This window comes from Myotis yumanensis, unplaced genomic scaffold (genome assembly GCF_028538775.1).
Source record: "Myotis yumanensis isolate MYYU_CA2020_CCGP unplaced genomic scaffold, mMyoYum1.0.hap1 SCAF_4, whole genome shotgun sequence".
NCBI classification, from domain to species: Eukaryota; Metazoa; Chordata; class Mammalia; order Chiroptera; family Vespertilionidae; genus Myotis; species Myotis yumanensis.
This window is the reverse complement of record NW_027223755.1, coordinates 33797301-33823236: the sequence shown is the minus strand read 5'-3', so window position 1 is coordinate 33823236 and position 25936 is coordinate 33797301. Positions and strand designations below refer to the sequence as shown.

Here is a 25936-nt window from a genome sequence, read left to right as displayed (position 1 = left end):
GGAGTGCTATTTTGCCTGAGTTTAATCCATTTCAATTTTTCACCTAATGAGAAATATTGCAAGAAAAAAGCAAAGCTTTAAAAAATGGCCTTTAATGAAAAATATAAAAATACAATACTGCAATCCTTGGAACATGATTTGTATGTTCAGCAAGTCTTAAGAGATTCCCAATGTAAAATAATCCTGTTTACTATATGTGTATTTTTATTTACACATTAAACGATACATCTGATTTACTTGACAGTAATATTTATGATGCTGACATCCTCATAGGGCTTATCTGTTTTGGGATTGACTTTGACGTTGGAGATCCTTTGTACAACTTCCATTCCTTTAGTCACTCGTCCAAATACTGTGTGCTTATTATCAAGCCAAGGCTGTGTTGGAGGACAAATGGAAAATCTTGGTAAACCAGGTTTCTTAATTCACACCCTCTGGGCGAGCAAATTAAAGAGAATTTAAATTTATGCTTTACTTTTTTATGTAATTAAAAAGATTTACAGTAATTTCACTTAGAGTATTTTAAGAGTAATTTCCATGTTTATAAGAAAAATATAAAAGCATAGTATAATGTTTAAATATGTGCAGCTTTCAGATCAAAGGGAGCTGGAATGTGTTTGCTAAAGGCAAGTTCCTTTGCATAGTTTAAAAGGCAATTTGGAATAGTTTAAGCAGCATGTGCCTTGGCATTAAAGACGTGGGCACTCAATTGCTGGCTCTGCTACTTGACCTTTGGCAAGTCAGTCATATTTGTTTCCTCATCTATTACTTAAAACTGGGTATCGTGATACTAGACGTATTGTGAATATTACATGAGACTGGCAGATAGTAGTTATATTTTTCTTTCAATGCTTAGTGCTTATTTCCAAAAAATAAAGTGTATAATTTTTATAATCACGTAGAACTATATAGCAATAAAGCTAGATATTCTTATACTGTATTCCGTCAAATCTATAATGCTATTGGTTGCATTCTGATTTTAGAGATATAAGAATGTGTGGGGGAAATGTCTTAAAATCAGGAATTCATGTACTTTAATCCTCCATTCTAAAGATGAGGAAACAGGTCCAGAGGTGAAATAATTTGTTTTGAACTGTACAAAACAATAACAGTGGCGAAGATGACTAAAACTTAGGTGTCCTATATTACAGAAGTATTGTTTTACAAAGTATTTCTGATTTGTTGGGTAATTTTATATTTTCTTATCTAAATTATTTTCATTTTGATAAAGACTAATGCGGCTCTCATCCACTGAATTTACTCTTAGATCATAACTTATGAACCTTTGGCTTACAGATAATGCTGTTCTACTCACCGTTGGTACTACTGTTATGAAAAACTGAGATCCGTTAGTATTCGAGCCAGCATTAGCCATGCTGAGTGTATATGGTCTGTCATGTCGTAATGTTGAATGAAATTCATCTTCAAACTCTCCTCCCCATATGCTTTCTCCTCCCATACCAGTACCTGTTGGATCTCCAGTCTGAATCATGAAGCCCTTAACAGAAAGTGCACAAAAAATATATTAAACGGGCTGGAGGGCGTTAATGGGGGGAAAAAAGGGAACATATGTAATACTTTCAAAATTAAGAATTATTAAAAACAAACATATTACACTGTTCTTTTCTATATGTATGCTTTGGAGTTAGGGTTGTAAAGCGTGCTTTGTATTCAGTAAAATTGTAACTTTGTTAACAGTCACTCTATAAAGTGATTTTATTAAACTCAGTAAGTTATACTTTAATTTGGATGATGTATTTCTACTACTCAACTGCTACCAAATTTAAAACAAAATGCAAAGGTATTCTCATTTATAGACATCTATATCTTCCCCAATAATCTACAATTAATAGTGTAAATTTTAGTTTCTGTATATTATCTTATATAATTGCTTCATTCTTCTCACCTACCTTTCCCTAACCACTCGATTTTCTGGATTTCATTTCATTAATTCCTCCAGAACCCTGAAGCTTGACTTTTCCTCCTATCATTTCTGACTTGTCAGTAAACAAGAACTACATATGTTTTATGGAATGCTGCCCAACAAGATCCTGGGCAGAGCTCATTCCGCTCTTCAGGTATGCATGGTGGTTCTCAGAGATTAAGTGGCATCTGGGCTCTTCTATTACTTAAAATCGTATCTTCTTATTTAGCCACTAGGAACAGTGGCTATTGGTTTTATCTCAACATGACCCCTTTACTCATTATGTGAGCTTGTTTTCAGCTGTTGAAAAAATACTGTTGCAGTGTTTCTAAAATGGTAATTACGCTACTATTCCAGTCCTTTTCTAGACTTGATATTCATGACCATTCTTTTCATGACCATTCTTTTGGCTTCCATAGTCTATTTTTCCTCTTCCTTTCTAATAAACTAAGTGTGAGAAAATGCTATGCCTTAGGTTTAAACCTCTTATTGTGCCTTAAATGATAAAATTTGCATAACCTACCTTAATTATACGGTGAAAAGTATGTCCATTATAATAACCATTTCTGCTATGAACACAGAAGTTTTCCACTGTCTTGGGACACCTACAGTAAGACATATATTAAAAATATGAAATTTATTCAGAGTATTTAAGACAATTTCTTTGCAGTTCTGCTTCCTAATGGTGTTTTCAATATCATCTGAATGTTTCAGAAGGACAGTCTTTTTTCATAACCTCTTCTAACCTTGAGGACATAAGAGTTGAAAGGGCATATAAGCAGTAGTATATTATTGTTTAGTAGCATATTATTGTTTAATGTAGTATCTTTATATCAAGATTGCTTATTATAGTTGAGTTTAACAATATTTAGACTTCAAGGTTATTTAGTTTAAAAAATACAACCATAGCCTTAGCTGGTTTGGCTCAGTGGATCGAGCATTGGCCGGCACACTGAAGGGTCCTGGGTTCAATTCCAGTCAAGGGCACGTACCTCAGTTGCAGGCTTGATTCCCTGCCCCAGTCAGGGCAAGTGGGAAGCAATCAATATATGTGTCTCTCCCCTTCCCTACCACTCTCTCTAAAAATAAACGGAAAAATATCCTCAGGTGAGGATTAACAACAACAACCAAAATGTAAAAACAACAACCATAGCACCTTAAAATATATACAATTTGCTATATATGATGGGTTAAGTTCCCAGGAAAGGTAGTTTTCTCATAAAAACAGTATTAATGGTTATAGTGACACATTCCTGACCAAGGACTTATTCACCAAAATGCTATCTCCTAAATTTAATCAACTTTAAGTGATAATCAGACACACTGAGTATGAAGCATTCTAAATAATATTAACTAATCCCACGGGGTAATTTAATGTGGTATCATTTTCCTGTAATAGCTCTTAGAGCTGGGGTTGGAGGGGAAAATCAAGAGAATCCTGCATGAAGTATATCAGGGAGCAACAGGCTTAATGGGTGCATGGGTTCTAAATACTTGAAATGAGATGATCCAGGAGTCTAGATACCTAGTTCGTCTTTTTTCGGTTTTGTTAATCCTCACCCAAGGATATTTTCCATTGATTTTTAGGGAGAGTGGAAGAGAGAGGGAAAGACATCGATTGGTTACCTCCTGCATGAGCCCTGACCAGGGCCCGGGCTGGGGAGGAGCCTGCGACCAAGGAACGTGCTCTTGACCAGAATTGACCCCGGGACCCTTTGGTCCGCAAGCCAATGCTCTATCCGCTGAGCCAAACCGGCTAGGGCAAAACTACCTAGTTCTTTGTTCAGTACCAAGGTATGGCATGATAAAACATTCATATTCAAAATAAGTACTTTAAAGGTATTAGGTAGGATGAGGGTTCGAAGATAAATCAGTTGTAAAGATGTCACCTTTTGCATCAAGACTAGCCAGAGACATTACTGTATTTGGTATTGCATGCTCATTTTGCAAACTTTTAAAAATGCCCAGAATACTATTTTCCCTTTTTCAATGGAAGCCCTTATGTGTTTTATTGAAATTCGTTTTCAAAAATACAACTACTGAGTCTAAGGAAGAGGAAGTAGATGTCTAACAAATGTCAGGAAGGAAAAATAAGTATTCTCCCCTTAAGAGATTGCTTTGAGAGGAAAACCAGTTATAATAAGTGAGCCACAAATCTTATAGTTGGGATGTGCCGTTAATGGTAATAGAAATATACATTTGCATAACTTTTTAGTTTCATTCATCACTTTCATAGCCAAGATGTTTTGTCCTTGTATTTTAAACCTGTTAAGTATGTGTATATATGTATAAAAATGTCTAGAGTAACAGTTAATCAGAAATTTCAGGGTTGATGCTCTATCAAACATTTCAATTCTGCAAAATTCCTTAAGTCAAAATAACAAAAATTTTAAGTTGCACAGTTTCTTCAAATATACACATTTAAAATGGTGGTTAAGACAACAAAAACAATACATACTCAACAGGAAAAAGTTTGATGTGAATGTCTCCCATGCTTGTGTGGATAATGGCACTATCTGAAACTCGTTTGGGTCCTTCAGCCTGAGTAGCTGCCATGACTTCCTCTTTAGAAGGTTTCTCATTAAAAACATCGCGGTCAGAATCTGCACTTTTTGTATCTTCTGGTTCTCGTTTGGTAAACTAAAGGAGGAAAGTAAAAAGTGAGTAAATGAATTAAAATTTTCATCTGGTTAAAGTTTATGAACAAGCAAATTTAATTTCTAATGAAACATTTGAGGAAGGTATGAATTCACATCAGGATAAATCCTTATTTCAGGAATCACTTCCTATCAAAGGGTGTGTAAGGCAGTTAAATTATTTTTATACTTACATCATGTCCTAACCTGCCACCTGTTGCCTACTTTTCACTAGAAACCCTGGGTTTGAGTTCCAGCTCTGTCTTTTACGAGTTATGTGACTTTGGGGAAGTAAATTCACTTCTTACATTTCCTCATTCATAAATGGGAATAATAAGAACTACCCCAAATGGTACCTGTCACGAGATTAAATGAAGGGGGATGCAAACTGCTTAGAGAATAGTGCTTACCATACAGAGAGCACTGTGTATATATTAACACTTGTTATTACTATGAACAAGACTTGGGCAAGGTAGGATGAGGATTCACAGACAAATCAGTAGTGAATCTTGACTTTTTTTTTTTTTGCAGAGCCCCATCTGATATACCTAAACCCTGAAGCCTGGGAGAAAGAATGTAAATTTTGAGTGAAGTTGCAGAAATCTCAGGATTCTCAGGGTATAAGGAGAATTGAGAAAAACCTTTCAGTTGTTAAAACTCTGGATTTCTCAAGGCCTGTTTCTTTTGCCTCTCAGTAAGAAGAAAGCTCTACCTGATGCCAACTGAGTTGCAGGAAGGTAAAGCTTGTGCCCAGGCCCTGTCTTGCCTAATAGCATTCCTTGGTCCACTTGGATAGATTCCAAATAAACAACCAAGTTACGATGCGATTGCCTTCACATATTATTTTCCAGTTTTCAAAGGAGAATGGCAAGTCTGTTGTACTATTTATATGAATCTTTAAAGTTATCTTAATTTAGCTCACATATGAAACTACTAAAGTTCAAATTTTGTAAAATTTTACTTTTATTTCATGATATTGGATTTAAAAAGGAATAGAAATGTACATAGACCATTTTAATTTTGCTTAAGAATATGTACATCTAATAAACCTCAAAGATAATTCATGAAAATGTTACCTGTATAAAGACACACTGTGAGGGACTTATTTTGTTTTTCTATTCCAAGTTTATGAGAAAATCTGTGGTTTAATCAACATAAAAGTAAATTTTGGGGAAAGAAAAAGAAAACTTGTTACTTAGTTTTTAAATAAAGTGGTTGGAAAATTGTGTTTTTAGTGCATATCAAGAATTATATTTTGATTAATTTGTGCCTTCAAAAAGTTAAATTACAGGTCAAAAAAAATTATTTTCCTTTAACATATATTGATAAAATTTTAGCAATGACTTTGGCAGTTATAAGAAAAATTCTCACATTAAAAGAATGTACCCAATCTAGGTTAAAAGCTTGGTCAGGGTAGGGAAACGCTATTTCCTACATGTACCAAATGCTGGTAACCTTAATAGCATCACAGATGCTTATAATATATCAGATGAATAAATGAATATACTATAATGGGCCAGACACTTTACCAAACTTTGTGGACTTAATAGTGAAAAAAAAGTAGTGCTTATGTTTATAGATTTTATATTATCATGAGGAGATGACAGTGCCAGAAACCAAAAAAAAAAACAAAAAAAAAACAACCAGCAAATTACTCCAAAAGTGTGACACCAACACAACCAGGCACAGCTAATCTAGACTTAATGTCAGAGAAGGCTTCCAAGCTGAGATCTGAAATATGTGTAGGAGTTGGGTGGTTTACTAGTATGTGTAGCTGGCAAAAGGAATAGCATGTGCAAATGCTTAGATGTAAAAAAGAATAATCATACAGAAGGCCAAGATACATATGAAAACATGCCCAAAGTCACTAATCATCCGAGAGATACAAATCAAAACGACAATGAGGTACCATCTCACACCTGTCAGAATGGCTATCATCAACAAACGACAAGTGCTGGCGAGGATGCGGAGAAAAAGGAACACTCCTGCACTGCTGGTGGGAATGCAGACTGGTGCAGCCACTGTGGAGAACAGTATGGAGTTGCCTCAAAAAACTAAAAATGAAACTCCCATTAGACCCAGTAATTCCACTTCTAGGACTATATCCCAAGAAACCAGAAACACCAATCAGAAAGGATATATGCATCCCTATGTTCAGAGCAGCACAATTCACCATAGCAAAGATTTGGAAATAGCCTAAGTGCCCATCAGTAGATGAATGGATTAGAAAACTGTGGTACATCTACACAATGGAATACTATGCTGCTGTAAAAAGAAAGGAACTCCTACCATTTGCAACAGCACGGATGGACCTGGAGAGCATGCTAAGTGAAATGAGTCAGAGAAAGATAAATATCACATGATCTCACTCATTTGTGGAATATAATGAACATACAATGATAAACAAAAACAGATCCAAGACAGATAATCACTGATCAGACCATCAAACCTCAGCAGGAAGGCAGGGCGAAGGAGGAGGGAAGGGGAGGGATCAACCAAAGGACTTGTATGCATGCATAAAGCATAACCAATGGACACAGACACTAGGGGGTGGGAGGTGAGGGCACGAGCGGGGGTGGGGTGGGGGAGCAATGGGGGGTAAGGACACATATGTAAAACCTTAATCAATAAAGAAAAAGAAAATAAAAAGAATAACCAACTTATCACAAATGAGATCAAGTTCCGTATGGTTAATGTAGCAAATGACCTAAAAATGAAGAATTTTAAGGTAGGAGGCCAGCTAATACAGATAGCTGGGGAGTTAGGCAGAGAAATATAGTAAGTCCTCACTTAATGTCATCGATAGGTTCTTGGAAATGTGACTTTAGTCAAAACAATGTATAACAAAATCAATTTTACCACAGACTAATTGATATAAATGAGTTAAGTTCCTATGGTATTACTTCTGATCACAAAAACATCACCCCAACTTCTAAATAATGATCCAAAACACTTCTAATATTAAACAATGAGATGAAACATTGAAATAAATGTGAGCTATACATATATTAAAGAAAGATTAATAAGAACCAGTTAGATAATTATTTCACAACCTGCTTATTCCAGGTCAGGGTGATGCATGGCTGGAGCCTATCCCTGCAGTCCAGGGCTCAAGGCGGGAATCAACCCCGGACAGGACCCTGTTCCATGCAGGACACGCTCACACACACCTACACTCACTCAGACTGGGACAATTCAGACATGCAATTAACTAATGTGCACATCTCTGTGATGTGAGAGGAAATGAGTACCTAAAGAAAACCCACACAGACATGGGAAGAATGTGCAACTCCACAATGACAGTGGTTCCAGCCAAGAATCAATTCCCCGCCCCCCCCCACCCCCCGCCCGCCCCCATCAATATTGAAAGGAAATGACAATATTTGAGGACCTGCTGTAATCACATTTGGGTCTCAGAAAGTCTCTGACTGCAGTGTGAAGGACAGAAATCAAGGACAGGAAGTCTCTATACTTTAGATTTTTCTGTTTGGTTGAACAGTTCCAACAGTGCTACTTCTAGATAGCTTCATAGTTTGATTTTGAGCCCAATTTTAATTAACATGTAAAGTACTTTTAACTCACTAGGAAAATAGATTTCTCAGGATTACACAGTTCTAAAGTAGCAACATTACAAAGGAGTCAAATGGTTAAAAATGTGTTTAGAAGAAAATGTGCAAGTTCAGGGGAAATAAATTATGTTCAAGAGCAAAAATTGTAAAATAATAAAAACAGAATAATTTTTAAAACCCCATAGTAAAGACTATTTTGGCTTCGATTATTACCATAACCACCTACTTCCTATTATCTTAGACAACACAAATAGTTATAAAAGCTAGGTTGAAAAATTTTCAAAACAGAATAGAAAACTGTACAGAAATACTTACAATCAAGTCCTACTTAAAAATTCTACAATATTAATGTTATAAGATAGTATTCTGGTTGTTTAGAAAGCCTATTATTGCCAACATTCTCTTCAGTTGAAAGCACAAGCCAAGAAAAGAAAACTCCAACCAAACTGGAAGAAACATTAAGGCCCATCTCTTAGTACTTCCACATACCATGTAAAATCTATTCTTTTTGAAAGATGTACAGACTATTGTTGGGTCAGCTTGAATATTCTGAAGAACGGGGTTTTCAGAAGCTTTCATTTCTATAGTAGTTGCAGCACGATGTTTTTTGGCTATTCCCTGGAACAAAGCCAATTGCATCACCCTAATATTTTCTTGCTTGCCTAAGATCCGCACACACCTGGAAAACACGTTTTATACAATAAAATTTTCAGAGTTAATTCCAATCATAACAACTTTACAGATAAAAGCTGGGAATCAGCTATCCTTGATCTTTGTACAAAATAGTGAAAGATTTTTTAAAAGTGTTTCTTTACCCACCTCACCACCAAAAAAAAGCTATTTAAAATTGGTATGGAGCTATAATTTTCAGGTAAAAAAAAATGCAATTGTTCAGTCATATAGTTTTAACCTATCCCTATTATTTTAGTCTATGTGCAAACCTTCAAAGATTTTTGTATTGCTAAGAACTAAATATAAATTTGTTTATATGTGAGAATGTACAGCATAAGATTTTTTTCTCCTTAAAATATACTTTTAAGTTCTTTTTATTTACCTTCAGTGATAGTATCTGATTGTAGCTTTCTGAACTAAAACCAAATGGACTGTTTGCACAAAAGGCTTATTGTGGTTTCATGCATTTTAAGTTCTGATTTTATGTCTAGCAGGATGTAATGCCGAATTCTGTGGTTAAAATATTTGGCAACATTTAACATGAACCAGGCTAATTTAAATCAATAATCAAAAGACAGACTATAACTTGTTAAAAAAACAACAACAACAACTTGAAACTATGCATATCTTCTTTCCATTTCTTTCACAAACATGAGTGGAAACTTTTTACATAAGAGTATAAACAACAGAAAGACCACAGAAAAATCCAGTCAAAACATTTGGTTAAGTTTAGACATTTGGGACCATTCCACTTGTCTTGGAACAAACAAAACTCCCATTGTTTCCCTGAAGGAGGAAATGGTCCCCAATAAATGCATTTAAAAAAAATACAGCATATGAAAGCTTACCGGTTTGTTTCTACATTTATAACTTTAATGCCCAGCATTGTTCCATATAGCACAAAGTGTCCAGTTTCATCAAAAACTATATTAATTAATCTCACTGCATCCACCTTCTCCAACTCACGTTCTACAGCCATTCGTCGGCCAAATTCCATGTCTGGTAGCTGTTGCCTCATTTGCTGTAGTTCAGTAAACATCTAGGAAACAACCCATTTATTAACAAAAAAGCTACATAATAAAGGGAATGTGAATTCAAATAGAAGCAGAGTATACATTAAGAGCAACTGACTGTGTATTCGTGTTATCTCGTATGGAGGATTCTAAACACTATTTCAATCATAAAAAATAATTTACACTAACTGGTTCTTCTAATTAAATAAAAAAAACAGTCAATGTAATTACTACTTTATAGAAAATTTCTGCTGCCATTTATAAGCTACAGACTAGCAGTTTTTATTAGACATATAATGCAAACCATATAAGTAATTTAAAATTTTCAAGTAGCTACATTAAACAAAAATGAAAGTTAAAATTAATGTTTTATTTAACCCAACATATCCAAAATAATATTTAAACATTAAGCAATTCAATAAAATTAAGATAAAATTACATTTTTTTCTTATATTAAATCTTTGAAATTGTATTTTTTACTTTCAGTTTATCTCAATTTGAACTAGCCACATACCAAGTACTCAAGAGCCACATATGGCTAGTGGCTACTATATTAGATGATGTAGCTGTAGACTATGAAGTCCTTATATAAGGACCACAGGGCCTGACATACTAAGCCAGCGGTTCTCAACCTGTGGATCGCAACCCCTTTGGGGGTCAAATGACCCTTCCACAGGGGTCGCCTAAGACCATTCTGCATATCAGATATTTACATTATAATTCATAACAATAGCAACATTACAGTTATGAAGTAGCAACGAAAATAATTTTATGGTTAGATCACAACATGAGGAACTGTATTTAAAGGGCCAGAAGGTTGAGAACCACTGTAAGCACTCAATGGAGGGTGAGGAGGAGGAGGTGGAGGAGGGAAAGGAGGAGGAGAAGGAGGGAGAGGAGGGAGAGGAGGAGGAGGAGGGGAACGGGAGGAGGAGGAGGAGACATACTAAGCACTCAATTTTTTTGTCTTAACCCTCACCCTAGGATATGTTTATTGATTTTAGAGACAGATGGAGAAGAAGAGGGAGGGAGAAGGAAGGAGAATGAGAGAGAAGGGAACTGGGGTGGGGCGGGGGAGAGGGTAGAAAGGGAGGAGGAGGGGGCAGAGAAGGAGGAAGAGGAGGAGGAGAAAGAGAGAGAGAAACATTGATGAGACACTCCCCAACCAAGATGTGCAACCTAACTGGGATCATATGCAGGGTACAGGGGATCATGCTCTAACCAACTGAGCCACCCAGCTAGGGCAGCACTCAATTCTTGATGAATGAATAAACTCTTATTATTTCACTAATGTGTAACAATTTCATGATATTTCAGAAAATATTTCAAGTTGTTTTGACATGGAGTAATACTTATAGTTAGATCATCATTAGTAAATATGATGTAGGATAGATGCTTATTTTTATGGGTATACTTTAGTTTGGAAATTTGTTTTACTTTTTTAAAAAATTATTTTATTTTATTGATTTCAGAGAGGAAGGGAAAGGGAGAGAGATAGAAACATCAATGATGAGAGAGAAATATAGACTGGCCACCTCCTACACACCCCCTGCTGGGGATCAAGCCCACAACCCAGGCACGTGCCCCCGATGGAAATTGAATCCAGGACCCTTCAGTCCGCAGGCAGATGCTCTATCCACTGAGCCAAACTAGTTAGGGCTCCTTTTTTTAAAGATAATTAATACATAAAAACAGGGGTCACATCCAATTACTATTATGACACTATAGGCCTACCAGAATATATGATCTTTACATTTAGTTTTCCAGACATTTAGGGCATCAAAGAGCGTAATTCAGAAGTAGTTCTCCATTGCAGTTGAAAATAAACCAGACTTATGTTCCACCTACTTCTTTTTTCATGTCTGTGTTAACTAGAAATCTCCAGTTTTTTATATATGGAATGAACAATATGCTCCAAAAATCAAAAGGAGGTATGTGTGTTAGGGAATGGTCTTATAGACCAGCTAAAAAGCCTAGTCATTAGAGTTCCTTTTCTCCAATCTGTGAGACTAATATATGTTATTGATTCCTATATTCATATGTCAGAAACAGCTTAGATGTTAGAGAGAGGATTCAGTTTCAAGACAAAGTTTGTAGATGGCCATCTGCCAGTGATTTCAGAGAGGAAAGGAGACGGAGAGATAAGAAACATCAATGATGACAGAGAATAATTGATTGGCTGCCTCCTGCATGCCCCCTACTGGGGATCAAACCAGCAATTTGGGCATGTGTTCTGACCAGTAATCGAACCTTGACCTCCTAGTTCATAGGTCGACACTCAACCACTGAGCCATATATTTATTTTACGTTAATCTAACCTGATAAGTAGAATCCTGCTACAGAATTCTAGCCTTACTAGCAGGGCCTCTGTGATACACAACTGTGTGGCCATATACAGTGATTCTGGCTAATAAATGCCAAAAGATACTTCACACCATCCAATCAAATTTCTTGTCTTTTAAACTAGGACTCTTACTGGTTAGAAACTTCCCTCTGTGACATGGAACTGTGAAAACCCAGTGACTTACTAGTTACTAGCATTGGAACTAATTTAAATGGCATTTGCCTTTTTCTTTTTTTCAAACTCTCATTCTGAATCAACTCCTGACATAGGTTTTAATACTGAGCTCTTGATACTTTAGTTCTATCACTTCAACAAATGTTGAAGACAAGAATGAAGAAATAGAGGGGACTGAACAGCTCAGAGTATGTATGTTAAAGAGATTATATCCAGAAACTAGGATTTGAATATTTCTTTTCCTAAGGAAGCTTAGAAGAGCTGCAAGTTGGTAGAGTTTTGCAAATTATATTTAACACTTGCCACCAAACAACAGTGCCACTAATAAGAGTGATAGAATTTTTGAAGAGCTTAATGCAAGGAATATAATGTAAATTGGTTACTACTGAGACTGGAATCAACACTGTCATATAGTAAACATTACTGCTACAAAGGTTCAACACAGACTTACCACTAGCAATTAAAGAACTACTTGATGAAAACAGCTGATGAGATCCAATTTCCAGAAAAACTAGCTAACTCTGCATGGATATACTCTTATTCTATAATGATACACTCTAACAAATTCTTGTTAGCAGTAATTATGTGTCAGGTACTATTCTTAATGCTGGAGATACAATCATGAGCCAAAACAGATACAGGACCATAGACTGTATAAAGTTTAGTCTATTGGAGGTTGATATACATGAATCAAATAATCAGACCATACAAAATGCTTTCTAAAAGACAATAGTAATATAAAGTCACATAAAAAAAGTTGTCCTACACTGGATGAATAGTGAAAAACTACCACAGGAAGAGACCCTTTCACTGAGATTTGAAGAACAAGTTCAATAGGTAATGGGAGAGATGGAGGGAGGGGTAACTCCAGGTAGAAGGAACAGAATGTTCAAGAAACTAAAGCAAGGCCTAACTGGCTAGAGTAAAAGGCAGGGAGAAAGGTGAATTACACTAGGCCAGGGGTGGGCAACCCCTGGCACGCGTGTCAAACGTGGCACGCCAGTAACTTTTGCTGGCACACGAAACCCTCTCTTACAATCTTCCATTTACAATTGCGAATCTTTGTTCTCAGTGATGAATTTTGTTAAGTCTCGTAATAGGAGTAGCCTGACGGATAATAGTAGCTCGTGCATATCTCTGAAGGTCACGAAATATAATCCTGATGTAAAATCTCTGTCATCAGTGATGCAGCAGCAAAAGTCCCACTGATAATATCAAATGGAGTCATAAAGTTTTCTGTCGGACTATCAGTGTACATGTATACATTAAAAAATAAATGCATCTTTCTTCATCATATACTGTGTTTTTGTCGCTCGAATGAATTTTATTATTTCTTCAAGGTTCTTCACATACGTACACCTTAAGAGATATCAAGTAGGTGTAACATGTTCTCAAAAAATTAGGGTTGGCACGCAGGAGAATTTTGAGTCAGAGATTTTGCTGGTTTTGGCACGCACTCACAAAAAGGTTGCCCACCCCTGCACTAGGCTGTAATAGTAGGCAGACACCACAACATGGCAGGCCATTATTTTGGTCTTGATCCTAAGAACAACAGGAAGTAACTGAAAGGTTCAAAGGAAGCCATGATCAAACATGTGCTTTTAAAAAATTACTCTACATGTAGCATGGATAACAGATTAGATACTAGCAGATCATGTTATAAGCCAGGCAAAAGATCATGAATTATGGTAGTGACAGGTGTGCTGAAAGTAAGTGGATGGATTTAAAGTATATTTAGAAAGTAAAATTGTCAGGACTCATGATACAAATTAAATAGAGGGGTAAGGAAGCAGAGTTAAGGATGACTCAGGTTTCTGGCTTGTGCAATTAATGGATATTGATGCCATTCATGAAGATAGAAGAAAAAAAAGGAAAAAATAGAAAAGACAGTACCAGGTCTGTTCATAATAGAAACCTGGAGAAATAAATTTGGGAATAGTCATAGACAGACAAGAGTGAATAGAGTGGGAAGAGAGGGTGGCTTAGAATGAGTTCTGAAGATCTTAAAAGAATGAGCTTGCAAACAAAACAAAACAGAAAAAAACAGATACATACTAGAAGGATCATTAGCTCAGAAGAAATAAACCTAGGGAAGAGAGTTTATATATTCAATTTAAATTGCACTTACACTTAGTGATTCATCAAAGACTCTCATGAGTTTTCCAGTTAAAAACCTGAAAATCCTAACTTTTCTATCAGAACCAATTGTAGCTATTTTCTTCCCATCAGGTGAAAAACATATGCTGGTTGGATAAGCCTTGCACTTGGCAAATTCATATAAATCTGTGTCAGTTTTATATTCCCAGTTCACATTTTTGGGGAATTTATATTCATGGGGAGGCCCAGTCCAGTATTCAATCATTCCAGATTTGTCGGAAGACACTACCGCTTTGTAAACTGGGTTTAGCCGTATTTGAGTAAGAGGTGACGTATGGAGTTTGTCAAAAACATGAAGTGGCTGGTTATCTCCTCGACCATCATAAATAAAAATTTTTCCTGTACTTTTCTCAGAAGCAGCAACTGATGATATGGCATCCCCTGGGCAATAGATCCATTCACATTGTCCAGGAAAATAGCTGAAATAATAAAGAATTGAGAGAAAAAGGAGGTCAATACAAGAAATAAGCATCCCTTCCTACTCCTACCACCAAAAAATGTCCTGGCCTGTGACCAGTGATTTGGCTAGTTTTGGATTCCCTGCTCAAAAAAGGCAGAGAATTACAGAATGGGGAGGAACAACTAAGGACAGTTACTGATTTTTCTCATTCTGACCTCATTAGTGCATTGATAATAACTTCTGAAGATCTACAATCTACAACAGGGGTCCTCAAACTTTTTAAACAGGGGGACCACTGTCCCTCAGACCGTTGGAGGGCCAGACTATAGTTTAAAAAAAAAAAACTATGAACAAATTCCTATGCACACTGCACATACCTTATTTTGAAGTAAAAAAAACAAAACAGGAACAAATACAGTATTTGTGTTTGCATGTGGCCCGCGGGCCGTAGTTTGAGGACCCCTGATCTACAAGAAGAGAATTGCTATAGCAGACTATTCACTTCTCTTGAGTAGAAAAGGAAACCTAACTAGACCTAGGGCTTAAGATAGTTTGGGGCAATGCTTTTTGAATCTCTGATCTCAGTCTATATATAACTTACTCTTAAGTACATTAGTATGAACAGCATGTTATAAATCCATCCTTGAAATATTAAAACTCAAAATATTTTAGTTATGACTATGTTCAAAAGAAAATCATGCTTTCATCACACTCTCCTAACTGATAACTTGATATTATAACTATAAGCTTTGAACATGCTCCCCGATGAGCAGAGTATAAAAAAATGAGACAGAGTTAATCAACACACCAAACTTTTACACTCAAATGAGTGTTGTCTCCTTCAAAGTAATCAGTCTGAGAAGTTAGTTATTCTAATGATGGTGCTGATGCTCAAAACATTTTTGGGACTCTTCTCTTAGAATTTCTATCAAAGCCTAAAAAAATACTCTGTCAGTATTTGCAAAGGTGGCAAATGTTCAACATTTATGAATAGATTTGATTTTTAAAAATAGCTAACATGGGGAAACAAAGCTGGGGAGTAAGACAGATGATCAATAGGTGTTTCTATTTGTAGTAAAAAAAATAAGTTCTGACCATAAATGAGACTGATTTCCTTTAGTGGCTTGTACACTGGTTTAATAGGAAATTCCAAAAGGAGTCCTGCTCTGTATTGAACTACTGTTTTTCTCCATCCCAATTCATATGATGAAGCTCTAACCCCCAATGTAATTGTATGTGGCCACAGAATCTTTAGGAGGTAATTAAGTTTAAATGTGGCCTTATGTGTGGGGCCCTGCCCCCATAGGCCTGTGACCTTCTAAAAAGAAGAGGGAGATATCATTCCTCCTTTCATCCCCTGTTCCCAATGAAAATACAACGTGAAACACAGAAGAGAATTCACACCAGAAACCAAACCCTGCTGCAACCTTGACCTTGGACTTTCCAGCCTCCAGAATTGTGAGGAAATAAATTTCTGTTTATGCCACCCAATCTTTGGTCTTTTGTTGTGGCAGTCTGAGCAGACAAAAACATGTCTCAAAACTGTTTCTGACAACAATGCTAAAACTTTCAAGGTGACATTCATTTAGGTGTATATAAATGCAGGTGTGTGTTATCTTTAAAAAGACATGCTTGAAGCAAAGTATTAGTCTCATTACTGTACAGTTTAACTACAAAGTTTGGCTATCAATATACTTCAAAGTTTAAAATCATCAACAATTAACTTCTTTTCTAAAAATGTGCATTAGCTTTCTAAGAACAATACCATAAGTTTAACTCTAAGTGCCAGTAAATTAGACATGATGGACCCTTGTTATTAAGCAGTGTTAAATAGATATAATGAATTCTTGCTATGATGCTGTTTGGAAATTTCTGCAGTGATTATGACAAAAACCACATCAGAAACCTCCAAATAGCATCATAACAAGGACTCATCATTTCCTAAGCAAAATCCAAAGGTACATTTTTTAATGGAATGGTAACATATTCTATTTAGAAATACCCTATGGGTGAAGTTTAGTTTAAAAATTATTTCATGCCTTGCTGGTGTGGCTCAGTGGTTGAGCGTCGACCTATGAACCCAGAGGACCTGGTTCAATTCCTGGTCAGGCACATGCCCAGGTTGGGGGCTCTATAGGGGTTGTGCAGGAGGCAGCCAATCAATGATTCTCTCTCGTCATTGATATTTCTATCTCTCTCTCCCTCTCCCTTCCTTTCTGAAATCAATAAAAATATATTTTTTTAAAAATTAGTTCACTAAGTGAAAAAATATGTAATTTAAAAAAGACTCACCCAAGCTTCAGCATATTGATCATGTCAAAGTTCACTACATCAAACACCTTCATTGCTTTATCATCACCCACAGAACAAAACAATGCTCCCTCAGAGCTAACTGCAATACTTTCAATAACTCCTGTTTAAATAAATAAAATTAAAACATCAAATACCAGTGACATAAATGCACACAATTCAAAGAAAAAAAATCAGTTTAAAAGAAACTTTACAGAGCTAACATTATTATATTTAATAATAAGTATATTTGGAACTTAAAACACACACACACACACACACACACACACACACACACACACACAAAACGTTAGTACAGTTTAAGAGAGCCAAAAAAGAAAAGGTGAAATTCTTACCCAGGTGACTGCGAAAATGTTTAACAAATTCAATTCCTTCTTCTACCTTTTTCCAGAACTTAACATGTCCATCATGACTGGCAGTAATAATAAAGTCTGTCCTGCACATATGAAATTATAAAAGTTAACATCTAAAACAAATCTATGAATCACTCAATATCCCCAAGCCAATCATTCACTGAGAATCTCTGACTCTTTCAGAATAGGTTTTCAAAAAAATCTTCCTTTATGCTGGCCACTATATTAGGATAGATAGAACATTGCCAATTTTGAAGTTCTTTTCTGGATATCGTAACTAATTTTCATCTTAAGACCTAGGCTCAGAATTGAGTTGGGACTTGACATTAAAAAAATAAAGAAAAGAAATCTCACTGGGAATCACTAGACCTTAAAAGTATTTTAATGTTAAAATTACCCTACAGGTTATCTTTTCACAGGGAAAAGGTTCTATTTTTCAGAAGTTCATAAATTAAATCTCCACATATTACTTTCATATACAGCAAAATTCAACATAAGTTTGTTTGTATTCTATGCAAGGTATTTTGGTTGTTTAAATTACCAAAAATATAGTTAAGGGAAAAAAAATATTTTGTAGAGAATAATCTTGTCTGCAGGTGTATAAAAATAGAAACCATTTATTGAAACCTAGTATGTGCCAGGTACTTTACACACATTACCTTATTTAATCTTTACAGGAACTCTATTAGTGTAGGTATTTTTTATCATCATTTTATGAATTAGAAAAGTTTTGAAATGTTAAATGTATTTTTCCTAGGTCCACAACTGAAGAGCGGCATTCAATGTCAGATCTGCCTAACTTCAAATTCTATAATCTTTCTATTATACCCTGCTGTTTTGGGCTAAAAAAAAAACACCCAAAACAAAAAAACTTGAGGAGCCTTGACAGTGTTGCTCAGTGAACAGAATGTCAGCCCGAGCACCGAGGTGTCACGGGTTTGATTCCCAATCAAGGACATGTACCTGCGTTTCAGGTTCGATCCCTGGCCTGGTTGGGGCACATGTGGGAGGCAACCAATCAATGTGTCTCTCACATCAATGTTTCTCTCCCCTCACACCTTTCTTTCTTCCACTCTAAAAACTTAATGGGAAAAATATCCTCAGGTAAGGATTAACAATAACAACAGAAAAACTTGAGAGTGTGATAGCAATTCTAGTCCAATATGCTGCTTTATACACTGATAACTTTGGATTGGGAAAAGTGCTAATGTCTGTCAGAATTATTCTATAAAGGAAAAATTAGAATGTTTTATATTACCACAATTAAAAATGATAATATTTTAATTACATGTATATCTTAAATGGCTTCCAAGAGATTAAGAATAGACTGATCCAAAGAGCAAAGTAATTCATCTACTTCTTTCCATAATCACAGCCAATATCATCCACGTCACCATCATATCTCATCTAGATTTCTATATAGTCTCTTAACTGCTCTTACTATATCCACTCTGGCCCTATTTAAGTCCATTAATCTCACCACAGCCAGAGTGGTTTTAAAAAAACAAACAAACCTGATGTTACTCTCCTGATTACAGGCTCAAAATCCATACAAGGAATAGAAAACTCTCTAAGACTTAATCCTTGCATTTTTTGCTCCAGCCTCATCTGCCATTTCCTCACCTATAAAATGTAGGTTATATTACTACCTCATAGACTGTTCTTAAGATGAACAAGATAATTTATGAAAAAACTTTAGAACAGTATTGGGTATAATATGCACTTAACATACAGTAGAATATTACTATTATTATTCTTCAAATCCCACTCATTTATTTTGAAGGTCCTGTGACATTTCCAGGTTGTCTTAGTTCTCATCATTTTCCCCATTAGTACTGACGGAGCCAGCTACCAATTACTCCATTTGTTTAACTACTATACTCTTCTTTTGGAAACCTCATCTTCTTTTGGCATTTATTACCAAAAGACATGCACACAAACTGAAGAGTTATGTCTTAGAGGATGCATTCCTTGTGTGATATAGGAAAGAACAAGTCAGCCTTTAACTTAAACTTCCACTGAACCTATAAAATTAAACAGAAATCCATAATATCCTAAAGTTACTTCTATTAGTTCATGTCAAAACTGAAGCATTAAAAAAAAATCTTTTCAGAAAATGTAAGAAGATATGATACACTTACTTGGTGCACACTACATGGGTGATAACATCTCTATGCATGTAACTGCGCTCGTACATAGATGCACTGGGGAGATTATCAAGATAGACTCTTTCAAACTCTAGAACTGAGAAAAAAAGAAAAAATTATTTTTAACAACTGGAACTCAATACTATTTTGTATTTTCTAAATTCCATGTTATCTTTTCATCTAGATTTTCTTGAATTTCTGTCTATTCCACATGTAATAGAAACAAAAATCCAGTGTCTCATGTCAGTTGTAACTTTTATCATTGCAAAATATTGAGCAGCACTAATATTTAGCCAGTCACAAGTTCTTAGGTAATACATACATACTTAACTGTCCCCAAAACTTAGGCACTGAATGACTGGCTTGATATGAAGGTTTCATTCAAAAACAAAACCAAAAACCTTAAAAAGCTTCATGAAAATACCACAACCATTTTTCTAATCACATAGATCCAATTATTAGTGCTAATTTAAATAATAAGAGGCCAGTAGCCATCTATAAGATGTCTCGGTTTTCCTTTAAGGCACTAATCCTCTTTGAAGCAATATACTGTTTTTTTTTAGAGTTGAGAAAACCCTAGAGCAGCGGTTCTCAACCTGTGGGTCGCGACCCCTTTGGCGGTCGAACGACCCTTTCACAGGGGTCGCCTACGACCATCGGAAAACACATATATAATTAATTACATATTGTTTTTGTGATTAATCACTATGCTTTAATTATGTTCAATTTGTAACAATGAAATTGGTGGTCACCACAACATGAGGAACTGTATTAAAGGGTCGCGGCATTAGGAAGGTTGAGAACCACTGCCCTAGAGAGTATCCAGTTGACTGCTTCCAAAGCACTTTCAGGGGCAAACATTTTTAAGAGTGATGATGTGAGAAAATATTCATTTCATTATATGAGCCATAAATAATTTTACAGGTAAAAGATATTATATGTGTACCTAACAAAATAATCCAATGACTATTTTATTTACCCAAAAATGTCCACAAAGTTGCCAAGTAAAATGAGCTATTTCAGTTTTTTTTATAACTACTGTATATCAGACTCAAAGCTGTGTCCAATGGATTACTTTTCCCATAATTTTTAGTAACAAAATCCCCATTTTTATATGAGCATACTGACATCCAGCTATAAGATAACCTTTCTCACCTTCTCCTGCAATTAGGTGTAACCTTGTACCAATGAGATAAAAGTGGAAATGTTGTGTCACAGTCAAGAATTCTTCTTCAAAAGGTGTACCCTTCTTCCCTTCCTCAGTCCTACAGCTTGGAACTGGGACATGAACACCGTAATTCTAATAACCACTCAGGACAAAGATGAGGGCCATTCCCTAGTAATGCTGGGGCAGAATCCTAGGTTCCTTTGGAGCCTCCATACCAATCCTAGACTATGTACTTTGGGACTTCTTTTACATATGAGAGAAGTATATCTTTATCTTTTCAATGTTCTTTTGTTGTTTTCTGTAATATGGAGTTAAATTTGATCCTACCTGATACACATGCCTTTTGCTGCCAGTTAGTTCACTTATTGAACAGATATTTATTGAAAATAAATTCCAAGGCACATGGAATAAAGAAGAGTAACACATAGTTCTGTCCTTGAGAATCCATTAGTTTAATTAAAGGTAGTGCCATACAATCTATAATAATAAAAGCATAATATGCTAATTAGAGCGGACGAACTCCCGGACAAAGCCGGGGCTGCGAGGGAAGCCAGGGTCCCAGGTGCCAGAGGGAAGCCGGTGCCAGCAGACGGGGGAAGGAAGGCCTACTCTTGCACAAATTTCGTGCATCAGGCCTCTAGTCATTTATAATGTCTTTCTGAAAATTATTCAAAAGTCCAATATCCAAACAATCTGTTAAAGGAAATGGTTTCAGTTTTAGAAAGTTAAATATATTATTCAACTCCTGTCCTTTTAGACAAAATCTTCAATGATATTTTTGTTGTTGCTGTTAATCCTTACCCAAGGATATTTTTTTCCATTGATTTTTAGAGAGTAGAAGGCAGTGGGGTCGGAGGGAGGGAGGAAGAGACAGAGAAACATCTTGGTGGCCTCCCTTTGGCACTCGGGGTGCATGCTCTAACCACTGCGCGCACCAGCCAGGACTTCAATGATTTTTTTTTATATTAAATCTTTATTGTTCAGATTACATTTGTTCCTCTTTTTTTCCCCCCCATAACTCCCCTCCTCCCAGTTCCCGCCCCACCCTCCGCCCTCACTCCCCACCCACTGTCCTCATCCATAGGTGCACGATTTTTGTCCAGTCTCTTCCCGCATCACCCACTCCCCCCCCCCCCCAAGAATAGTCAGTCCATTCCCTTTCTATGTCCCTGACTCATTATAATCACCAGTTCATTCTGTACATCAGATTATTTATTCACTTGATTCTTAGATTCACTTGTTGATAGATGCATGTTTGTTGTTCATAATTTGTATCTTTACCTTTTTCTTCTTCCTCTTCTTAAAGGATACCTTTCAGCATTTCGTATAATACTGGTTTAGTGGTGATGAACTCCTTTAGCTTTTCCTTATCTGTGAAGCTCTTTATCTGACCTTCAATTCTGAATGATAGCTTTGCTGGATAAAGTAATCTTGGTTGTAGGTTCTTGGTATTCATCACTTTGAATATTTCTTGCCATTCCCTTCTGGCCTGCAAAGTTTCTGTTGAGAAATCAGCTGACAGTCGTATGGGTATTCCCTTGTAGGTAATTGAGTCTCTTTCTCTTGCTGCTTTTAAGATTCTCTCTTTGTCTTTTGCTCTTGGCATTTTAATTATGATGTGTCTTGGTGTGGTCCTCTTTGGATTCCTTTTGTTTGGGGTTCTCTGTGCTTCTTGGACCTGTAAGTCCATTTCTTTCACCAGGTGGGGGAAGTTTTCTGCCATTATTTCTTCAAATAGGTTTTCAATATCTTGCTGTCTCTCATCTTCTGGCACCCCTATAATTCGGATGTTTGTACGCTTGAAGCTGTCCCAGAGGCTCCTTACACTATCTTCGTATTTTCGGATTCTTTTTTCATTTTGCTTTTCCGGTTGGGTGTTTTTTGCTTCTTCACATTTCAAATCTTTGACTTGATTCTTGCGCTCCTCTGGTCTGCTATTGGGTGTCTGTATAATATTCTTTATTTCAGTCAGTGTATGCTTAATTTCTAGTTGGTTCTTTATCACAACATCGAGGGTCTCATTAGATTTCGTGAGGCTCTCATCAAGTTTATTGGCAGCTTCTAGCACATTATTGCAAGCCCTCAAAATTGCGGTTTTTAGCTCTATATCCTCCATTTCTGTCATGTTTTTTTGTCTCCGCATTTTTTATGCTTTCTTGGTGCACCCCCTTGTGGTCTTTGTGCGCAGTCTTGTTCTAGTTAAGCCTTGATTGTTGTAGTTAATACTAGAGGGATTTGACCACCAGGCCGACTGGCTGTGAGAATCAGCTGTGTCTGCAGTGGGAAAACTTCTGTCCTCTGGAGAGGTGCTAATCTAGCCTTTGCCTGAGGCTATCCGGCAAATGGCTCTACGCAGGGCTTGGGAGGGGCGGGTCACACGGGATCAACAGAGCGGGCGGAGGGAGCAGTTATAGCTGCTCTCAGTCCCGTTCCCAGAGGCTCTGCTTCTCAGAACCCCAGCAACCGCTGCAAACCTCAGAGAGAAAGCTGCCCTCACGTTCCAACTGATGCCAGACAATCCCACTTCTCCCGTTTGAGTCTGAGTCTCTAGAGACTTGCCCGGATCTGGAGCTCAGAGTCTGAGACTCCCTCCTGATTGAAAACGACAACTGCGCCCTCAGCCACCAGCCCGCTTTGCGCGCGCACCTCCGCACCTTTGTATTTTCCACACTGCGCCTCCTCTGAGCCTCGGTATGCTGTTCTCTTTCCTTCTAGTTGAAGAGTCTCTCCTCAGCCAGCCTTCCTGTGGTTCTGGGTGATGTCCATTCCATCTTTTAGTTGTATTTTTGAAGTGGTTGTTTGCGGCAGCAATCTCGGGTGTTTACCTATGCCGCCATCTTGGTCTCCTCCTTCAATGATTTTTTTAAAACATTTCATACATCCTTGAAATTTCAATTTTTTTTCAAACTGAATACACTATGGAGTGACTTAAATACAATAAGCATTTAATTAAGGGTAAAGATTTTCACACCTAATAATTTCCGTATCTGTCTCAATTGTTTTAAGTTTCTAAGATCATTGTCTCCTAATAATAATATCAGCACTTTGATATTTTTGGATCCCCCCACACTTATTTTCTATACAAAAGGATATGCAAGAATATTCTAATTCATTAAAATAAGAGGATAAATACTGTAATATTTATTCATTCAGTAAATACTTGTTGAGTACCTGCTATATGCAAAGCTATGCAACAAGACTTGCTCTTATATGTTTAGTCATAGCAGTGGAGAGAAACATTAATCAGACAATCGCATGAATAAATATACAATTTCAAAATGTAAAATGTGCAATGAGGAAAAGTTATTACAGAAACATTTATCTGGAAGCCGAGGCAATAAAAAAAAAAAGGTAATAACACTTTAAGGGTGTCAATGTACAAGGTTAAAAAAAATTGCTTTTTTGCCCTAGTTGGTTGGTTCAGTGGATAGAGCATCGGAAAGGATTCTGGTCAAGGGCACAAATCACATACCTCGGTGATTTGTGCCCTTGGCCAGAGCACATGCAGGAGGCAACCAACCGATGTGTTTCTCTCACATCGGTATTTCTCTCTGCCTTTCCCTTTCCCTCTCTCTGCCACTCTCTCTAAAAATCAATGGGAAATATCCTAGGGTGAAGATTAAAAAAAAAAAAAGCTTTTTCAAAATTCGGGTACATAAAATTTGAAGACTACCTGTGGTAAACATTATCTGAGTTATTAGCAATGTGCTTTAGAAACCCAGCCCAGACTGGTGAAGCCACAGGCTTCCCGAGGAGGTGATATCTGACCTGAGTGCAAAGGGTTGAACAACAACAACAAAAAGTTAGCCAAGTCAAAGGGTTGAGGGTGAATATCCCAGGTAGAGAGAGACACCAAGATACCCAACAGTCATCTGGTGGAGAAAGAGTATGGCCCACGTGCACAGGAGAAACGACAAGGGGTTATTACGGAAATACGCTGGCCAGAGAAGGAGAGAGGGAGCTATCGTGAAAGGCCTTGTAAGCCATCATAGGGAGTTTGGATTTAATTTTGACAATAATGAGAAATAATGAAAGAGTTAAGTAAGGAAAGTGATCAAGTAAGATTTGAATTTTTAAAAGATCACACTTTAATGGCCTTGCCCATTTAAGGAAACATTTCATAGGACTTGAAGGAAAAGAAAATGCAATCTATTCCTTTACTCACTTCTTTTGTTTGATTCCATTTCCTCACTGTTCCACCTTAATAGCAAAATGCTTCATGTCCTGCTATGTAAGGAGTAAGGTTTGAAAATCAGACACCTCGTGTTTTAGATGAAAGTATGTGATCCGGGAAACTTTTACCCCTGGATCACAAAACTCATTAGTTGAAGAGTCAGGGTTGCACCGACCTTTGCCTACGTCCACGTGATGATTCTAAATACCCACGCCTCGCGTTCCCATACCTGACACCGCTCCGGGGCTGAACGCCTCTAAGAGACCCAGAACTCCCTCCTAAGCTCCTAACCGGAGTTACAGATCCCAGCCTCCCAGGGCCGCAGTATACAGGGACCACACGAGAGGTGCCAAGAACATAGAAAGCCCTGGCATAAATAAGCATTAGCATCTACATAACAACTCAGTGATTGACAGCATTTGACATGATCGAAAAGACGCTGTCCTGCGTCCGAATCATTACTTCGGGGGCACGCAGAGGCCCAGAGCGGCCAGAAGCGAGAAGACGACCCTCGGTTCCGAGGGCACAAAACCTCACAAACACACCAGCGTCTCCGGGCCTGGCTTTCACGCCCCCACTCGGGGCATCGCAGCAAGCCCACCCGCCCGGTGCCAATCCCTGCCACTACCTTTCCTCTTCTTGGCCAACGTTGCTTCTACCGGTAAAGGCCCAACCCAGCGCTCTTCATCATCCTCTTCGTTCCCTTGGGCCATGGCTGCCGCCACTGCCAGCTCCCTCTCTTTGCGCTCCGTTTGCTCCGGCTCCTCCGGGTCCCGGCGCCTTCTCCTTCTTAGCTGGGAATCGCTACCCGCTTCCGCCGCCATGTCGCCCGAATCGTCAGAAAAGGCGCGACGCTCCCAGCTCAACAACCAATCCCCGGGCAGCGCAGCCGGCT

General features: G+C 37.2%; 1 protein-coding gene across 1 annotated transcript; it reads right to left on the bottom strand.

The window, feature by feature from the left end:
• Positions 1-59: 59 nt before the first annotated feature.
• PPWD1 (peptidylprolyl isomerase domain and WD repeat containing 1) lies at positions 60-25870 on the bottom strand. Its single transcript, XM_070412058.1, has 11 exons — positions 25670-25870; positions 19694-19796; positions 17535-17635; positions 17182-17302; positions 14461-14908; positions 9650-9840; positions 8619-8808; positions 4383-4564; positions 2448-2529; positions 1316-1498; positions 60-377 (listed from the first exon to the last, which is right to left on the bottom strand). Exons 1-11 carry the CDS (start codon positions 25863-25865, stop codon positions 234-236), a joined length of 1941 nt encoding a protein of 646 aa, XP_070268159.1. The 5' UTR covers positions 25866-25870; the 3' UTR covers positions 60-233.
• Positions 25871-25936: the final 66 nt, after the last annotated feature.

What these genes read in the sequence shown, in the direction of transcription:
- PPWD1 (XM_070412058.1), bottom strand. Translation starts at nt 25,865, where the DNA reads ATGGCGGCGGAAGCGGGTAGCGATTCCCAGCTAAGAAGGAGAAGGCGC. An exon ending in AAAAGAATAGATTTTACATG is followed by an intron (nt 4,565 to 8,618) that starts GTATGTGGAAGT and finishes TTCCTCCTTTAG; the next exon opens with TTTACCAAACGAGAACCAGA. An exon ending in ATCAAACTTTTTCCTGTTGA is followed by an intron (nt 2,530 to 4,382) that starts GTATGTATTGTT and finishes GTCTTACTGTAG; the next exon opens with GTGTCCCAAGACAGTGGAAA.